The 18,151-nt window shown below is 47.4% G+C and overlaps 1 protein-coding gene and 3 non-coding genes across 5 annotated transcripts; 1 reads left to right on the top strand and 3 right to left on the bottom strand.

Moving 5' to 3' along the window:
* Nucleotides 1-4,626: 4,626 nt before the first annotated feature.
* LOC119323196 (cyclic nucleotide-gated ion channel 17-like) lies at nt 4,627-9,503 on the top strand. Of its 2 annotated transcripts, XM_037596789.1 has the most exons (8): nt 4,627-4,991; nt 5,696-6,191; nt 6,880-7,092; nt 7,229-7,512; nt 7,824-7,935; nt 8,083-8,319; nt 8,452-9,139; nt 9,249-9,503. In XM_037596789.1, the coding sequence occupies exons 1-7, from the start codon at nt 4,933-4,935 to the stop codon at nt 9,136-9,138; spliced, it is 2,088 nt and encodes a 695-aa protein (XP_037452686.1). In that variant the 5' UTR covers nt 4,627-4,932; the 3' UTR covers nt 9,139; nt 9,249-9,503. The 2 variants fall into 2 exon arrangements, with proteins under 2 accessions (XP_037452686.1, XP_037452685.1); XM_037596788.1 differs by having other exon boundaries at nt 8,452-9,503.
* A 1,050-nt stretch (nt 9,504-10,553) lies between these two features.
* LOC119326854 lies at nt 10,554-10,714 on the bottom strand. The gene has a single exon (XR_005158219.1). It is a non-coding gene; the product is annotated as a U1 spliceosomal RNA (small nuclear RNA).
* A 4,232-nt stretch (nt 10,715-14,946) lies between these two features.
* LOC119326853 lies at nt 14,947-15,101 on the bottom strand. Its single transcript, XR_005158218.1, has one exon. It is a non-coding gene; the product is annotated as a U1 spliceosomal RNA (small nuclear RNA).
* A 1,773-nt stretch (nt 15,102-16,874) lies between these two features.
* On the bottom strand, nt 16,875-17,035 carry LOC119326833. The gene has a single exon (XR_005158200.1). It is a non-coding gene; the product is annotated as a U1 spliceosomal RNA (small nuclear RNA).
* Between the last annotated feature and the right edge of the window lie 1,116 nt (nt 17,036-18,151).

The following is an 18,151-nucleotide window of genomic DNA, read 5'->3' as shown; positions in this document are numbered from 1 at the left end:
ACGAATTTGAAAGGTTCAGACCCGTTGACTAATAACCTCTCTCACAAGCGAGATATGATCAAACCCCATGGGTGTTGGATTCATTACAATCACATGTTGATGTGAACTAGATTATTGACTCTAGTGCAAGTGGGAGACTGTTAGAAATATGCCCTAGAGGCAATAATAAAATGGTTATTATTGTATTTCCTTGTTCATGATAATTGTCTATTATTCATGCTATAATTGTATTGACCGGAAATCGTAATACATGTGTGAATACATAGACCACAACATGTCCCTAGTAAGCCTCTAGTTGACTAGCTCATTGATCAATAGATGGTTATGGTTTCCTGACCATGGACATTGGATGTCGTTGATAACGGGGTCACATCATTAGGAGAATGATGTGATGGACAAGACCCAATCCTAAGCATAGCACAAGATCGTGTAGTTCGTTTGCTAAAGCTTTTCTAATGTCAAGTATCATTTCCTTAGACCATGAGATTGTGTAACTCCCGGATACCGTAAGAGTGCTTTGGGTGTACCAAACATCACAACGTAACTGGGTGACTATAAAGGTACACTACAGGTATCTCCAAAAGTGTCTGTTGGGTTGGCACGAATCGAGACTGGGATTTGTCACTCCGTATGACGGAGAGGTATCTCTGGGCCCACTCGGTAATGCATCATCATAATGAGCTCAATGTGACTAAGTAGTTAGTTGTGGGATCATGCATTACAGAACGAGTAAAGTGACTTGCCGGTAACGAGATTGAACGAGGTATTGGGATACCGACGATCGAATCTCGGGCAAGTAACGTACCGATTGACAAAGGGAGTTGCATACGGGATTGCTTGAATCCTTGACATCGTGGTTCATCCGATGAGATCATCATGGAACATGTGGGAGCCAACATGGGTATCCAGATCCCGCTGTTAGTTATTGGCCAGAGAGCTGTCTCGGTCATGTCTGCATGATTCCCGAACCCGTAGGGTCTACACACTTAAGGTTCGATGACGCTAGGGTTATAAAGGAAGTTTGTATGTGGTTACCGAATGTTGTTCGGAGTCCCGGATGAGATCCCGGACGTCATGAGAAGTTCTGGAATGGTCCGGAGGTAAAGATTTATATATGGGAAGTCCAGTTGCAGTCACCGGAATAGTTTCGGGGGTTATCGATATTGTACCGGGACCACCGAAAGGTGTCCGGAGGTCCACCGGGTGGGGCCACCTATCCCGGGGGACTTGATGGGCTGAATATGGGAGGGAACCAACCCCTAGTGGGTTGGTGCGCCCCTCCCCAAGGGCCCAAGGCACCTAGGGTTGAAAACCCTAGGGGAGGGGGGCGCCTCCACCTTGCTTGGGGGGCAAGCCTCCTCTCCTGGCCGCCGCCCCTCCCCTCTAGATGGGATCTGGAGGGGGCCGGCCCCCTCTCCCCTTACCCTATATATAGTAGGGGTGTTGGGGCTGCCAAACACATGAGTTTCCCTCTCTCCTGGCGCAGTCCTACCCCTCTCCCTCCTCATCTCTCGTAGTGCTTGGCGAAGCCCTGCTGGAGTGCCACGCTCCTCCATCACCACCACGCCGTTGTGCTGCTACTGGACGAAGTCTTCCCCAACCTCTCCCTCTCTCCTTGCTGGATCAAGGCACGGGAGACGTCACCGGGCTGCACGTGTGTTGAACACGGAGGCACCGTTGTTCGGTGCTTAGATCGGATTCGGCCGCGATCTGAATCGCTTCGTGAACGACTCCACCGGCTGCATTCTTGCAACGCTTCCGCATCGCGATCTTCAATGGTATGAAGATACACTCCCCTCTCTCTTGTTGCTAGAATCTCCATAGATTGATCTTGGTGATGCATAGAAAATTTTGAATTTCTGCTACGTTCCCCAACAGAGGCGGCCGGCCCTAGGGGGCGCGCCAAGTGGGGGGAGTCCTAGTCGCCCCTTCCTTTCCAACGGAGGGGGAAAGAGGGAAGTGGAGGGAGAGAGAGAGGGAAGTAAAGGGGGGTTGCGCCCCTCCTGTGGCCTGCCTTTCCTCTCCACTATGGACCATTCAGGCCCATTACTTCCCTGTCGGGTTCCGGTAACCCCTCCGTACTCTGGAAAATACCCGAACCAATCCGGAACCATTCCGGTGTCCGAATATAAACTTCCAATATATCGATCTTTACCTCTCGGCCATTTCGAGACTCCTCGTCATGTCCGATCTCATCCGGGACTCCGAATAACCTTCGGTCACCAAAACACATAACTCATATAATGCATATCGTCATCGAACGTTAAGCGTGCGGACCCTACGGGTTCGAGAACTATGTAGACATGACCGATACACCTCTTCGGTCAATAACCAATAGTGGAACATGGATGCTCATATTGGTTCCGACATATTCTACGAAGATCTTTATTGGTCGAATCGCAATGTCAACATACGTTATTCCCTTTATCATCGGTATGTTACTTGCCCGAGATTCGATCGTCGGTATCTTCATACCTAGTTCAATCTCGTTACCGTCAAGTCTCTTTACTCATTCTGTAGTGCATCATCTCACAACTAACTCATTAGTCACATTACTTGCAAGGCTTCATATGATGTGCATTACCGAGAGGGCCCAGAGCTATCTCTCCGATACTCAGAGTGACAAATCCTAATCTCGATCTATGCCAACCCAACAAACACCTTCGGAGATACCTGTAGAGCATCTTTATAATCACCCAGTTACGTTGTGATGGTTGATAGCACAGAAGGCATTCCTCCGGTGTCCGGGAGTTGCATAATCTCATAGTCGGAGGAATATATATTTGATACGAAGAAAGCAGTAGCATAAAACCGAACGATCATTATGCTAAGCTAACGGATGGGTCATGTCCATCACATCATTTCACTAATGATGTGATCCCGTTCATCAAATGACAACTCATGTCCATGGCTAGAAAACTTAACCATCTTTGACTAACGAGCTAGTCTAGTAGAGGTATACTAGGGACACGGTGTTTTGTCTATGTATTCACACATCTATCAAGTTTTCGGTTAATACAATTCTAGCATGAATAATAAACATTTATCATGAATAAGGAAATATAAAATAACAACTTTATTATTGCCTCTAGGGCATATTTCCTTCACATGTGCTTCATGCAAAGAAAATCTAACATTGCGTATCAGCCAGATGGTCGTGCTCATCGTGGCACCATTCGATTTGAAGACTTATGCTTCTTGGATCATGTGTTTCTTTAGAGCACATTCTCTTTTGGTAAGGTCAAAGACACACACCTCTTGAACGCTGCGTCTGTGACCGCTTGCTCTCAAACAGGTTGGTTGGTCGGCGACGCGCTCTCAGTTTTCAAAGCGGTCTGTGTCGTGCCCAATGCCAATAGGATACCTGCTAGGACGCGGAATCTGTACTGTATATCTTTCTCTGGCGTGGCGAGTCGAGCCATGGCAGGGAGGGTAGGGCAACCTAGCACAGGACCTCTTGCAAAAGAAAGAAAAACACCAGAAATCTTGGCCTGAGAGGGAGACAAATAACTGCTGATACACATTTCAGTGCAGCGAATATCACGACGCCACATCGGCTCCGTCACGCATCCCTCGTTCTTGCAGCCTCGCAGGTTGCGTGCCATTGCTCGGCCAAGTTGCAAGCCTGCAGAGGAAAATGTTTCTTCCTTCCTTTGCAGTTTTCGTCCCGCACGTATTTCACTTTTTTCACTTGGGGGAACGCACGCACGGTTATTTTACTACTCCATACTACGTACGTGATAGGTCAACCATGTCATGGGCACAGGCCGTTGTTATCATGTATTCATGTGGTCCTTGACTCAAATCTAGCTCATTGATCCCTCCGTCCACGAATAAGTGTATGTTTGATATTTAAAATTTATTCACAAAAGAGTATACTTCTATCTTTTCAATGCACTTTAAAATAGAAAAATGCTTCTCTCTCATTTCACGGTAGTCAAAACCAATAACATTCAACACATAGTCTCTTTCACTTCCATGCACTTACTAATCATTGGGACTGGGGTAATTAAAGAGAAGAGAGATTGTGGTTTGCAACTTCCCAATGATTTTTTTACTCAACTTCATAATTCATCCTAAAATTTCTACATGCACACTTATTTATGGACAGAGGACGTGACAACACTATAGTATGAACAGGTAACCACATCTTCCTTCCTGCGTGCAAGCACAACGGTGGCGACTTCCATTATGTTGGCTCCAAAATGCATGTATTGTGGTCGCTGCCATTTGAGAATCATTACCGATTCTAGCAAGGCTGCACGCTACATGTGTCCCTAGAATTGAAAAGATGCTTTTAAGTAGTAGTACTACTCTACGAACAAAGCATTAAAAAGAGCATAAATTGATAGGCATATAGTACAGTATATGTTCGCCCACATTCCCTTCTCGCAAAAAGAAAAAGCAAATCCAACATTTTCTCTAGAATTCGGATTCAAATTGAAATAGCTCCTCAAATCTTCCGCCTTCATCTCGGAAACGGTAAATTTTGGGGAGTTTCACTTCCGCGCCCGCTTTGCCACCACCACTTCAGCCTACCCCATTTCCACCGCGGTAAGTAGCAAGTGCACCACTAACTAACTAACCCCAAGCTTTAACCCAAACCCCGTGGCATTACCGGCCGCTAACCAAGCGATTAACCAACCCCCAGACGGTCAGGCAGTTTCCGCTTCGTCGTCTTCCCCGGGTCCTCCTTCCACCTCGTCGCCTCCCTCCCTCCACCCCTCGAACTCCTCGCCCTCGCCGGCTCCCAAATCCCGCCACCCCGCCTTAATCCCCCTCCCACGGCCGACGCGGAGGAGACCAGCCACCAGCTGCCTCGCGGCCGGATTCGGCCGCTGATCGAGGGCCGCTTCCTTTGGGTGCTTGGATTGGATGGCGGGCCGGTCGCGGGGTCCCTGGTCGGCGTAGCAGGCTGGGCTGGCCGGCGCCATGTTCGCGCCGAGGAAGGTGGAGGACGAGATGGCGCTCGGCAGGCAGAGGACCGTCAGGTGAGCCGCGGCGGCCTAGCTTCTCTACCCGATCTGCTGCTTTTGGTCAGGGATCCAGCATTTGGGGCCGTGCTTCGGCGCGAGCTTCGGGGTTGGGGGCTCGGCAGCATCGGTTTGATTCGTATCGTTAGCCTGTTGGAGCAGGCAGTTCAGTGTCTTAAATTTTGAGCTGTTAAGCCATACCGTAGCATGGGAGCTTTTCCCCTTTTTGGTTGATCTGGTCGGTGTTAAAGTAAAAGGCAGCATCACATAAAGTAAAACTGTTGATTGAGAACCCAATTCGTTTTGAAATACAGGGATCCAGCAATTAGGACTCTGCTTCGGCGGTTAGTCTGTTGGAGCATGCAGTTGTAGTGTCTTAAATTTTTTTTTTGAGTTGTTAAGCTGTACTAGCATGGAGCTTTTCCCCTTTTTGGTTGATCTGGTCGGTGGGGAATTTGCATTTATGGATAAAGTAAAAGGCAGCATCACATAAACAAATGCTGTTGATTGAGAACTAAATCTGTTTTGAAGTACAGTGGTCCTCTGCTTACTTAATATAGAATGAAGAATATTTCTTCTGAATAATAAAAAAACTATTATGCATATTGTTAATGAGGAATAAGAATTACAGTAGTCTATTGCATTTATCGCGTGTTCTGAATGATTTTATGTTTCAAGTCAGATACTAGAGTCCAACCTTTTTTTGCTGGTACCATTCACAGGTTCTATGACGAGGGGAGAAAGCCAGCGATACCGATTCAACAGAAACAGGCAGCGTTCGCTGCTAGTAAACTTGGCGTTGCGAGCTCAGGGAAGAACAAGATTTTCGTGGGAGGGGATGCGCAGCAGTACAAGATTTTCGATCCATCTAGCAACTTCATCTTGATGTGGAACCGCATTTTCCTTTTTTCGTCCTTCCTTGCTCTATTTATAGATCCCCTGTACTTCTACGTGCCAAAAATCGTCTATGGCGACACCTATTCCTGTGTTGGGACAGACAGGCATTTGACCATCATCATTACATTCTTCCGATCAATTGCCGATCTCTTGTATGTGATTCACATCATAATGAAGTTCAGAACTGCATTTGTTAAAACTAGCTCAACCTTGCGGGTTTTCGGGAGAGGAGATCTTGTCACAGACCCTAAAGAGATTGCATGGAAATATTTGAGATCTGACTTTGCAATTGATGTGGTGGCTGCATTGCCTTTGCCGCAGGTAACTTGCTAGTCTTCCTTTTTATTCTAATAAGTGGAATATTAACAGTACTAATGAAGTAATGATCCCTGGTTTTAGGATGTTTGTCACGATTGTAAGTATTTGCAATATATGATCGTATTTAACGCAGATATGCTATATTAAGCATGAAATTGTAAGATGAGATTGAACTCAAATAATTTTCTTCGATGCAGTTGCAGTCCAGGCATTTTCTGAAAATAATAGTAGACATAGTTCTGTGTGAGTGCAACATTGGACTGGTCTCAATTAAGAATATGATGGACATCAAACCGTTCTCTCTAAACCAGCCCTTGGGGTTGTCTGTAAAAGAGACATTCTTTCTTGTAAAGACATTAACTTTTGTAGTTTCAGTGGAGTGGATTGTAGTACAGAGTTTTTTTCTTAATTTTTCAAAACTTTGAGGTGCTTCAACATGATGGTGTGCTCATGCACCTGCTCGTATTAAGTATGTGACTCTGTAGTTCAACCTGGCCGAATTTCTTTTGGAAAAGATATTCGAGATTCTAATGCAGAAATTGTGGAGCTTACGAATAATCATTGAGTTTTTTTTATACAATTGTTGTGTATTGTGTATGTTCTGTAAGGGAAAATGTATTGTTCCGTACAGCCTAGTCGCCTAGAAGCACTGCATCTCAATTTCTCATGCATTTATTCTACTTATCTGCAGATCATAGTCTGGTATGTGATACCAGCTATCAAGTATTCTGGTGCTGAGCATAACAATAACATTCTGGTGCTTATAGTTCTTGCTCAGTATCTTCCAAGACTATATCTCATATTCCCTTTAACTTATGAAATTGTCAAAGCTACTGGAGTTGTCGCAAAGACTGCCTGGGAAGGGGCTGTGTACAACCTGCTACTTTACTTGATAGCTAGTCATGTACGGTATCTGTATGCAACCTTTCATCGTTTCGTATCTTGAAGTTTGATTTAAAGTCAAATGTATTGCTCAAGTTTTCATCCTTTTTTTTTCTTATGTAGCAAATTTCTTAGAACCCCTGTTCTTTTTCATTCAGGTTCTAGGTGCACTATGGTACTTGCTATCTGTTGATCGCCAAACAGCCTGCTGGAAAATGAATTGCAGGAATGAAAGTGATTGTAATATTAGGTACCTAGACTGTGATACACCAAATCAGACATGGGCTAGTACGACTAATCTCTTCAGCAGCTGCAATGCTAGTGATGACAACATCACCTTCGACTATGGCATGTTTCAGCCTGCACTGTCAAATCAAGCGCCTGCTCAGGGTTTCTTGAGAAAGTTCTTCTATTCCCTTTGGTGGGGTTTACAGAATCTAAGGTATTTCTGTCGTGGACATCTTGATATCGAAGTAGGGTACTAACTGCTATCTGAGGAACTTAGGTTGCAATTCCCTTTACAAACAGGCAGCTCTTTGGTAATGTTATATACTTGTGTAAGTTGAAAGGTCTGATGAGAACCTCAGAGCATTATGTGTTAAACAAAATGTGTTCGGATCTTACTCTTTCAGTTTCGGTTGAATGTACATTGCAAAATTAACTTACAAGTTCCTTTAATCTTGTCATTATCAGTTGTCAGGATCGATAAGTGGTTCTCTAACATGGCATATATTTCTTCCTTTTTCTGGACAGTTGCTACGGCCAGACACTTTCTGTGAGCACCTACATTGGTGAGACACTGTACTGTATATTCTTGGCAGTACTTGGTCTTGTCTTGTTTGCGCATTTGATTGGAAATGTGCAGGTACATTATATACATACTTAATTATGCTCTCTACATTGTAGAAGTTCGTTATTCATGAGCATGAAATTCATCATTTTAATCATAATGTATTAATGTAAACTGTTTTTTAGAATATATTGTCTTACATTATTTTTCTTATTATTCCAGACCTACTTGCAATCTATCACTGTGAGGGTTGAGGAGTGGAGATTAAAGCAAAGAGATACGGAGGAGTGGATGAGACATCGCCAACTTCCTGATGAACTGCGGGAAAGAGTTAGACGATTTATCCAGTACAAGTGGCTTGCAACTCGAGGTGTGAATGAAGAGTCTATATTACAGGTTTTACCAGCAGATCTACGACGTGACATTAAACGCCACCTTTGCTTGGATCTTGTTCGCCGGGTAAATACTTTTACATGCTTTTGTACAAATACATAACGACTGCACGTTTGGAACTTCTAGGTTCACCTTTTGGACTAGACTTTTTGTTATCACTATCATATGCTAATCTCTCTTTCTACTGCGAGGTTTCAGGTGCCGTTTTTCTCCCAGATGGATGACCAACTTCTAGATGCCATCTGTGTGCGTCTTGTATCATCACTGTGCACAAAGGGGACATACATTGTCCGTGAGGGTGATCCGGTGACTGAGATGCTTTTCATCATCCGTGGGAAACTAGAGAGCTCCACAACAAATGGTGGCCGCACAGGCTTTTTCAATTCAACTACACTGAAAGCTGGTGATTTCTGCGGTGAGGAACTTCTTGGGTGGGCTCTTGTCCCGAAGCCGACCGCTAGTTTGCCATCATCCACTCGCACAGTGAAGGCACAAATAGAAGTGGAGGCCTTTTCACTCCAGGCTGAGGATCTCAAGTTTGTGGCCAGCCAATTTAGGCGGTTGCACAGCAAGAAGTTGCAGCACACTTTCCGATACTACTCACACCATTGGAGAACCTGGGGCGCGTGCTTCATCCAAGCTGCCTGGCGGCGGTACAGGAGGAGGAAGATGGCGAAGGACCTGAGTATGAGGGAGTCATTCAATTCCGTGAGATCAGAAGACTCGGATGGTGAAGATGACCCTCCACCCAAGAAGAATATCTCTCTAAGAATGATGGCCGGGAAAGTCATGGCTGGGAACAGGAAAGGGCTTCAGGCCATAAAAGAGTTGCCGACACTGAAGAAGCCGGACGAGCCAGATTTCTCGGTCGAACCCTACGAGTAAGGTATAATGTTCTACCCAGAACGGTCACTGATCCTCTAGCTCTGCTACCAAGTTAGTCTGTCTTTGCTGCATTGAGGAGACTGTAATCCGGTTGGAATTTGGATTCGCAGAACCGGTCGTTGATGCGAGAATTCTAATTAACACTGAATCCCAAATGCGCGGTGGGAGACCTTACGAAGAGATGCTAAACAGATTATACTACACATAGATATTCTAGTCATAATTACGTTGTACATTCAGATGTTTATCTGTGTTTGTAAAATTCTTGGTGCCTCAGCACAGGGCGCTGCTACACTGACTGTCTGAGCTTCAAAGAAATCCTGACATTGAAGCCATAGTATGGAGTACCTTTTTGCAGTCTTTTTAGTACGAGGTTTGCTACATATTTTGTTAAAAGTAGACTGTAAATGCTGCATATTCCCCATCACTGTCTATTTCCATTTGTTTGGGCTGGAGTTTCCCGCCAGCAAATTATTTTTGAATTTTTGTGTAAAAGGACCACCTGCCAAGTTGAATGGCCAAAAAAGACTATCTCTGAAATAGATTGACAAAAAAGACCAGCAACAATGTGGCGGCAGGTGCGGCAGCTGACACGTGGCACCTGCCGCCACAGACGCCGGCGGCAGCCCCTGCCGCCACGGGCGCAGGCAGCAGCCCGGGCTTAACAGGTTTTCTCGCCTCACCTGCAACGGGACGGACCGCCACGCAACGAGGCTGCAGCTACTGCTGCTGCGCGTGCACCGCGACAGGCCAGGTGGGCCATGCCGCCACGGCCAGAGGCGGCACCCAGTGCGTAAAGTAGCTTGCCACGCGGTAGCTGCAGCTCGGACCCATTCAAATGCATATCAACTTGGAAAAACTAGTACTTGGTTTAACGTGGGTTAATGGATAGAGTCGTTTTTCTCCGGCCGGCAGTTCATACGACTGGAGTCAGTCCGCCGTACTTACGCGGCTACACTAAACAATAGCCCAGCCCGATTAAACAAAGCAGCATGGCCACCTGGCCCGTCGCAGCGCGCACAGCCTCAGTAGTTGCCGCCTTGCTGCGTGGCGGCATGGCTCATCACTTCGGTCCATCCCGTTGCAGCTGACGCGCGGACGAGAAAACCTGTTAAGCCTGAGCTGCCGCCTGTGCCCGTGGCGGCAGAGGCTGCCGCTGGCGTCTGTGGCGGCAGGTGCCATGTGTCGGCTGCCGCACCTGCCGCCACGCTGCTGATCCTTTTTGTCAATCTGTTTCAGATGCGGTTTTTTTTGACAATTCAACTCGACAGGTGGTCCTTTTAGACAACAGCCAGCAATTTGACACATACTAATTCTGCAAGGGCAGGTTGATATAGCTAAAACTGAACATGAATTTAGAACAAAGCCACCGATTATTTAGCTTTGAAAGACCAAAATTTTATTTTAGAGAATTGGTAGGGGCCGCGCGGACACGTACCCCCTTTACCACAAACTACGACATCCACTCTCCCACTTCGGGAGATGGTAGGCCAGCACATCCACCAAGTGCAATGTGAACCACTAGCCTAGGCCACGACTCTTCTTGATCAGTCGTCGACCCCGTCCAGGTAAGTATGTTGCAAGGGTGCACCTGGGGCTCCTTATATAGCAACCTCTCCCTCTCCTGTCTCCTCTTGCTGGCGAGGTGGTACTAAACAAACTAACTTTTTTTTTTTTGAGAATCAACTAACTCAGAGCGCCCTGGTGGTGCAGCTGGTGCAACGTCGTGGGCCTGATTCTGATGGGGCTTTCGGTGCTCAGGCCCAGTTCATTAGGAAAACGATCTCTCTGGAACAGAATGTCTATTTCATCAAATGGGCTGTCTCCACGAAAGCTGCAGGTAGAACGTGGGCTGTCCGCGCCGCCCACATCCAAGCCCACATAAATCATCTTCGTTATCTGAAAAAACAAAACATAAATCATCTTCGTGGACGTCACACGCGTAAAAAGTGCTGAAACGACGTGGACTGTCCTGCCATGGCCGAGAGGAGCACCCGGAGAGCCCCCGCCCCCGGCCATGGCCACTACAAGATCCCCGCTCGTGGCCACCCGCTGCCCACGCATCACGGGTTCTCCTGATCCACTGCGGCTTAGGGCATCTCCAGTCGTTTGGCGCCTCAGGAGGCATTTTTTTCGCACCTTGAGGGGCTGCCGGCGAAAAAATTGACCTGGGGGGCGAAAATGTTCCACTCGTTGCATCCCCACGAGCAGTGTTGGACTCCCACGAACAGAGCGGCATTTCGTCGAGCATCTTGCCCGCGGCGGCGTCCGACTACCTCCTCGTCGCAGCTAGAGCAGGTCGCGCCCGTGTTGGCCTTGACATTGACCTTGAGCCCCTTGGCCGCGAGCAGGTCGAGGCGCGCGTCGTGGGCGCCGGTCGTCTTCGCCGCCGCCGGAGACGCGCTGCTCGAGCTCGGCGCGCCCGTGCTCCTCGTGTGCGGCATCGACAGCGCCCCCGTGCTCCCGTTCTGCGTGGCTCGCGCCCTCCCTGCCCCGCCGTCGCGTTCGACGCCGCCGAGAAGACTTGTGCATGCCCTCCCTGCCCCTGTGCATGCCCCTTGTGCATGCCCGGCCACGCCCCGGCGGGCGCGGGCGAGCTCCGCCCCGGCCACGCCCCGGCGGGCGCGGGCGAGCTCCGCCCTGGCCACGCAGAGGCGGGCGCGTGCGCGGGCGAGCTCCGCCCCGGCCACCCCCGGGCGGGCGCGGGCGAGCTCCGCCCTGGCCACGCAGAGGTGGGCGCGGGCCGCCCCAGCCACGCCCCGGCGGGCGCGGGCGAGCTCCGCCCCGGCCACGCAGAGGTGGGCGCGGCCGCGGGCCGCCCCGGCCACACCCCGGCGGGCGCAGGCGAGCTCCGCCCCGGCCACACCCCGGCTGGCGCCCGGCCTCCCGCCCTGGCCGCTGCCAGTCGTGCCCGTGCGAGGGGCTGGTGCCGCCCGTGCGTGGCTCGTCGTGGCCGGGGCCGCCCGTGGCCGGCGCGCTCGGGGCCTCCTCCTGTTTCATCTCCAGGTCGCCGGCGAAGCCTCAGCCATCCGAGGCCCCAGTCCCACCAGCGCTTGAGCGGGCCGCCCGCGAACTCGGCGGCGAGCGACGGCGCCGACCGGGTCCGCCGGAACGCCCACTCGGCGGACGCGGAGGAGATGGGCTGGATCTTGCGAGGATGGTGGCCATGGCGCCCAAGCGAGGAGGAAGGAGATGGTCCGCGAGCCCTGCCCCGGCCATGCGCGCTGTGTGGAAGGAAAGGGAGAGGAGAGGAGAAAGAAAATAAAGAAAGGGGAGGAGAGAGGAGAGAGAGGGGAGAGAGGGGCTGACGAGTGGCCCTGTGCATGCAAAAGTCATCTGCCGGCGTCCCCAGCTGCCCGGGGCTGGGTTCGGGGTGGTAGCGCCGGCCGTAAATAACGCGAAATCCGGCAAAAAACGTGTCTCTGGGGTCCAAGTGAAACGTTTTTTGCCCGCCGGGGTTTAAAAAGTGCCTTGGGAGGCTTCCTGGGGGGCCGGCTGGAGATGCCCTTAGATGGATCGGGCTGCAACTTCTGCAGCCATAGCAGCGGCGGAAACGAAGGCAGTCAAAGGCCGGCATGGCCGCGCGGGGGAGCACCACGGGAGGGTGTTGAGGAAGGAAGATCAGGTGCATGCTTCTGATGCCCATCGACGGCAAGCACCAGGTGTGACACAAGGAGCAATTGCACCCAGGGATTGGCGACATCGACGATGTCTGCAAGAGCCCCGAGGACCCAATAAGGGAAGAACAAGAGTATGTGTTTTCTTGCTGATATGAGTTACCTGAAGCCATTGACTGATTATGATCCAAACTGACAGAGGGAGATGTGCAGAGTCTTTGAAGATATATTCAGTTCTCTCCTCTCTGGTTAATTTTTGATGTTTTTCAGATTATGTAGTAGTACTAGTAGTTATGTACGAGAGGGTGTAATCTTGTTGTGCACAAACTAGTGCGTCTCTCATCTGAAGTTCATCCATGGTCAAATCTTTGTGCTGACTTGTAGGAACACCGCCGCAAGATGAGCTGTGCCAATGTGTCTGTCAAAGCAATGGGTGGGTGCTTCAGATTTGTACAGCATGGTACCGTATATGTGTACGTGTCTAAGCCAGTAGCTCACTTTGGAACTGAAAGCTTGGCCAGCTGGAAGGAAGGTTACACTACTCAGCTGTTGGACTGATCAGATAAGAGTTCCTTCGAGTATATGCGTTGGGGTTCTATGTTAATTTTGCTATGCTAGTCTAATTGATGATACCCTGAACCATGCATCCCTGAACCTGAAGCTTCAGTTACAACTTACAAGACTGGACCTAACGCTGGGAGGAGTTTTATTCTGAGATGCACAAATTTTCCTTATTCTGAATTTTGCAAGTTATCTACTGTCCTAGAGATTGTAATAAGGTGACAACACATTTAATAAACTAGCATCTGATGCTTCTAATTAGTTCGTGTTTGCGGAGTTTGCCTCCCTAAAAAATCAGGGTGACATTGTCACCGGACAGAACACAGACTATGATGGTTGCCTATGCAGAAGGACGAACAGGGTGACATTGTCAAGAAATTTGTTGCCGTGGTCACTCCAAACAGCAGATCGCTCGATGCCAGTTTATGTTATTTCCAGGTGCAAGCAACAGAGTATGTGCAAAACTGGGCATTGCTAGCCCCGCTGCCACTGACCAACACAGCAATCCTTTTCTTCTACGCCACCACCAAGTGATCCCCCTATCAGTCGTTCATGTTCGGTACGAACAACAACCAGCTCAAAGACAAACGAGGCACAGAACAATAATGCATATTTGCTACTTTCTTGGATAAAGATGTCACAACACCTGAATTTTTCCGACATCGACCTCGTACATATTTTCAAACTATCTTCATGAATAGTGTCTGAATCATTGTGACGCTATTCATGTTCTTGATGCTAGGGGAAAACTACTAGATGTGCTGATGAAATGGTCAGAGAAGAGTATCCAGTGGTCTCGCCATGGTCGTTTCCTTTTTGGCTTCTTTTAGTTGGCCCAGCTTCAATGAGTTTATGTATAGGACATGACACATATTGCTATCATGTAAATAATCCTGTTTGAATGAAGCAGATATGGCAATTATGTATGGCCACTTACTCCTCTTTGGTATATTTTTTTGCGGGGTCCTCTTTGGTATACGGAGAAGAATATTTTGATGCTCAGTTTAACCGACTTTCTATGTCATGGACTTGGTATGTAGGTATGTTGTTTTGCTTCCTTTGTAACCAAGAATGTGTTCAAGCTAGACATAAAAAAGGTTATTGTCATAAGTAGAAAATATTTGAGGATCATTACCCAAAAGAATAATACGGATAAAAGATGCCCATCGACCATGTATGCCACCATATCCATTGATCTACTCAATGAAACTTACCAAATATGTTGTTGCAACATTTATCTACCCTATCATCTCAATATTGAGTAACAATGGATTAAGACACAAAATAATTGACGACGGACTTAAACACAGGTGCGGCGTGGCACCACGCCTCCGCCTACTAGTATCATGTAATTGTTGCATATCCCCCTTCACACTGTCTATTTCCATTTGTTTGGGCTGGAGTAAACTGTCACACACTAGATGGAGTGACCTGCCATCAAATTATTTTTTTGGCGGCTAGCAATTTGAAATGGAGTGACCTGCCATCAAATTATCTTTTGGCAATTAGCAATTTGAAACATGCTGATTCTGCAAGGCCAGGTTGATGTAGCTGAAACTGAACATGCATTTAGCAAATAGCTACCAATTATTTTGAGCATTGAAGGACCAAAAATTAATTTAGAGAATTGGCAGGGGCCGCGCGAACGCGTACCCCCTCTACCACAAATTACGACGTCCACTCTCCCACTTGGGGAGATGGTAGGCCAGCACCAAGTGCAATGTGGACCACTAGCCCAGACCACGACTCTTCTTGATCAGCCGTTGACCCCGTCCAGGTAAGTACTCCCTCCGTCCGAAATTACTTGTCATCAAAATGGATGAAAATGGATGTATCTAGAACTAAAATACATCTAGATACATCCATTTTAATGACAAGTATTTCCGGACGGAGGGAGTATGTTGCAAGGGTGCACCAGAGGCTCCTTATATAGCAACTTATCCCTCCCCTGCCTCCTCTCGCTGGCGAGGTGGTTCTAAACAATACTACTAACTAAGAACGATGTGGTGCATCTGCAGCAAGGTTGTGGGCCTGATTCTGATGGGGCTTTCGGTGCTCAGGCCCAGTTCATTAGGAAAACGATTTCTCTGGCACAAAACGTCTATTTCATCAAATCAAATGGGCTGTCTCCATCCCTTAAAAAAATCAAATGGGCTGTCTCCACGAGAAGACCTAAGAGGGTGTTGGGCCGGAAGACCAGGTGATTCTGATGACCATCGACTGCAAGCACCAGGTGTGGCACCTTTTTTTTCCCGTAAAAAAGAAGGTGTGGCACAATGATTACTCAAAAAAAAAAGGTGTGGCACAAGGAGCAATTGCACCCAGGGGTTGGCGATGTCGACGAGGTCTGCGACATTATTATTTTTTTGACATGATTACCGACATGAGTTATCTGAAGCCATGGACTGATTATGATCCAAACTGACAGAGGGAGATGTGCACAGTCTTAGAAGATATATTCAGTCTTACCTGAAGCTTCAGTTACAAGTAGAACCTCACGCTGGGAGGAGTTTTTATTCTGAGAAGCACCAATTTTCCTTATTCTGAATTATTGTCAGCACACATTGAATAAACTACTCATCTGATGCTTTTAATGAGTTCGTGCACTCTTGGAGCATGGATGTTAGCAATTGACAGAGTCATGCACGTATACAGTTGGTGTTCTAAAATTTCGTTTGCTCTGAAGGCAGAAAGGATATCCACGTGAACTCTGAAGACAGAAACGGGTACTCTGAATCCTACGTTCATCGCTCTGTGACGCTAAGTGTTTTAAATCTTGCAGGACCAAATATAACCAAAATATGTGGACACCCCCCTAAACCCACTTGTCCCGCAGAAATCATAATTTGCCACTCTCGCACTTCATCTCAATTTCTCATGTATTTATTATGCTTATGTATCTTTACTTAATGTGCAGATCATAGACTGCCACAGACCAGCTATCAAGTAGTACTACACTGCTGAGCACAACAATAACATTCTGTTGCTTATACTTCTTGCTTAGTATCTTCCAAGACTATATCTCATATTCCCTCTCACTTATGAAATTGTCAAAGCTACTGGAGTTGTTGCAAATACTGCCTGTGAAGGGGCTGTATACAACCTGCTACTTTACTTGTTAGCTAGTCATGTACAGTATCTGGATGCTTTTATATCTAACCTTTCAACATTTCATATGTTGAAATTCACTAAATTTCAACTCAAATGTGTTGCTCAAGTTTTCATCCCTTTTTTAAAAATTATGTAGCAATTTTTTTAGAATCCCCTGCTCTTCTTCATTCATGTTCTAGGTGCATTATGGTACTATTTGCTATCTGTTGATGGCCAAACAGCCTGCTGGAAAATGAGTTGCAAGAATGAAACCGGGTGTAATGTTAGGTACCTGGACTGTGGTTTACGCCAAATCAGACATCGGCTAGTACATCTTAGGTCTTCAGCAGCTGCAATGCTACTATTCAATATTAAAGGTCCAATGTTTAACTTAGAAAATTGGCACGGGCCAAACAAACACATAAAGCCTCACAACTATAAAAGACCAAGATTTAATTTAAAAAATTGGCAGGGGCCGCGCGAACGCGTACCCCCTCTACCATAAATTATGACGTCCACTCTCCCTCTTGGGGAGATGGTAAGCCAACGCATCCACCAAGTGCAATGTGGACCACTAGCCTAGGCCACGACTCTTCTTGATCAGCCGTCGACCCCGTCCAGGTAAGTATGTTGCAAGGGTGCACCCAGGGATCATTATGTAGCAGTCTCTCCCTCCCCTGCCTCCTCTTGCTGGCGAGGTGGTACTAAACAAACTGGCTAAGAGCGCAGCACCGTGGTGCGGCTGGTGCAAGGTCGTGGACCTGATTCTGATGGGACTTTTGGTGCTCAGGCCCAGTTCACTACAAAACCGATCTCTCTGGCACTAGAAAAACGATCTCTCACATCCAAGCCCACATAAATCATCTTCGTGTTTCTAAAAAAAAAAAGGTGCTGAAACGATGTGGACTGTCCTGCCATGGCTGAGAGGAGCACCCGGAGAGCCCCCTCCCCTCAAAAAAAAGGAAAAAAAAAAGGAAAACGGAGAGCCCCCGCCCCGGCCATGGCCAACTGACAGAGGGAGATGTGCGCAGTCTTAGAAGATATATTCAGTTACCTCCTCTCTGGTTAATTTTGATGTTTTTCAGGTTATGTTTATGTAGTACTCCCTCTGTAAACTAATATAAGAGCGTTAAGATTACTAAAATAGTGATCTAAACACTCTTATATTAGTTTACGGAGGGAGTACGAGAGAATGTAATCTTGTTGTGCATTGCGTTCATCCATTGTCAACTGTTTGTACTAACTTGTAGGAACACCGCTGCAAGATGAGTTGCGCTAATGTGTTTGTGAAAACAATGGGTGGGTGCTTCAGACTTGCATAACAGGTAGCGTATATGTGTATGTGCCTAAGCTAGTATAGCTCACTTTGGATGTGAAAAGCTTTGGTAAGCTGGAAGGAAGGTTACACTTGTCAGCTGTTGGACTGACCAGATAATAGTTCCTTTGAGTATATACGTTGGGGTTCTATGTTAATTTTGCTATGCTAGTCTAATTGATGATACCCTGCACCCTGAACGGCTGAACCTGAAGCTTCAGTTACAGGTAGGCTCACGCCGGGAGGAGTTTTATTCTGAGAAGCTCCAGTTTTCCTTTCTCTGAATTTTGCAGGTTATCTATTGTCCTAGTATCCTAGAGATTGTAATAAGGTGACCACACATTGAATAAACTAGCATCTGATGCTTTTACTTAATTCGTACACTCTTGGGGCATGGATGTTAACAATTCACAGAGTCATGCACGGTGTT

This window comes from Triticum dicoccoides, chromosome 6B, assembly GCF_002162155.2.
Source record: "Triticum dicoccoides isolate Atlit2015 ecotype Zavitan chromosome 6B, WEW_v2.0, whole genome shotgun sequence".
NCBI classification, from domain to species: Eukaryota; Viridiplantae; Streptophyta; class Magnoliopsida; order Poales; family Poaceae; genus Triticum; species Triticum dicoccoides.
This window is presented reverse-complemented; position numbering and strand designations above follow the sequence as displayed.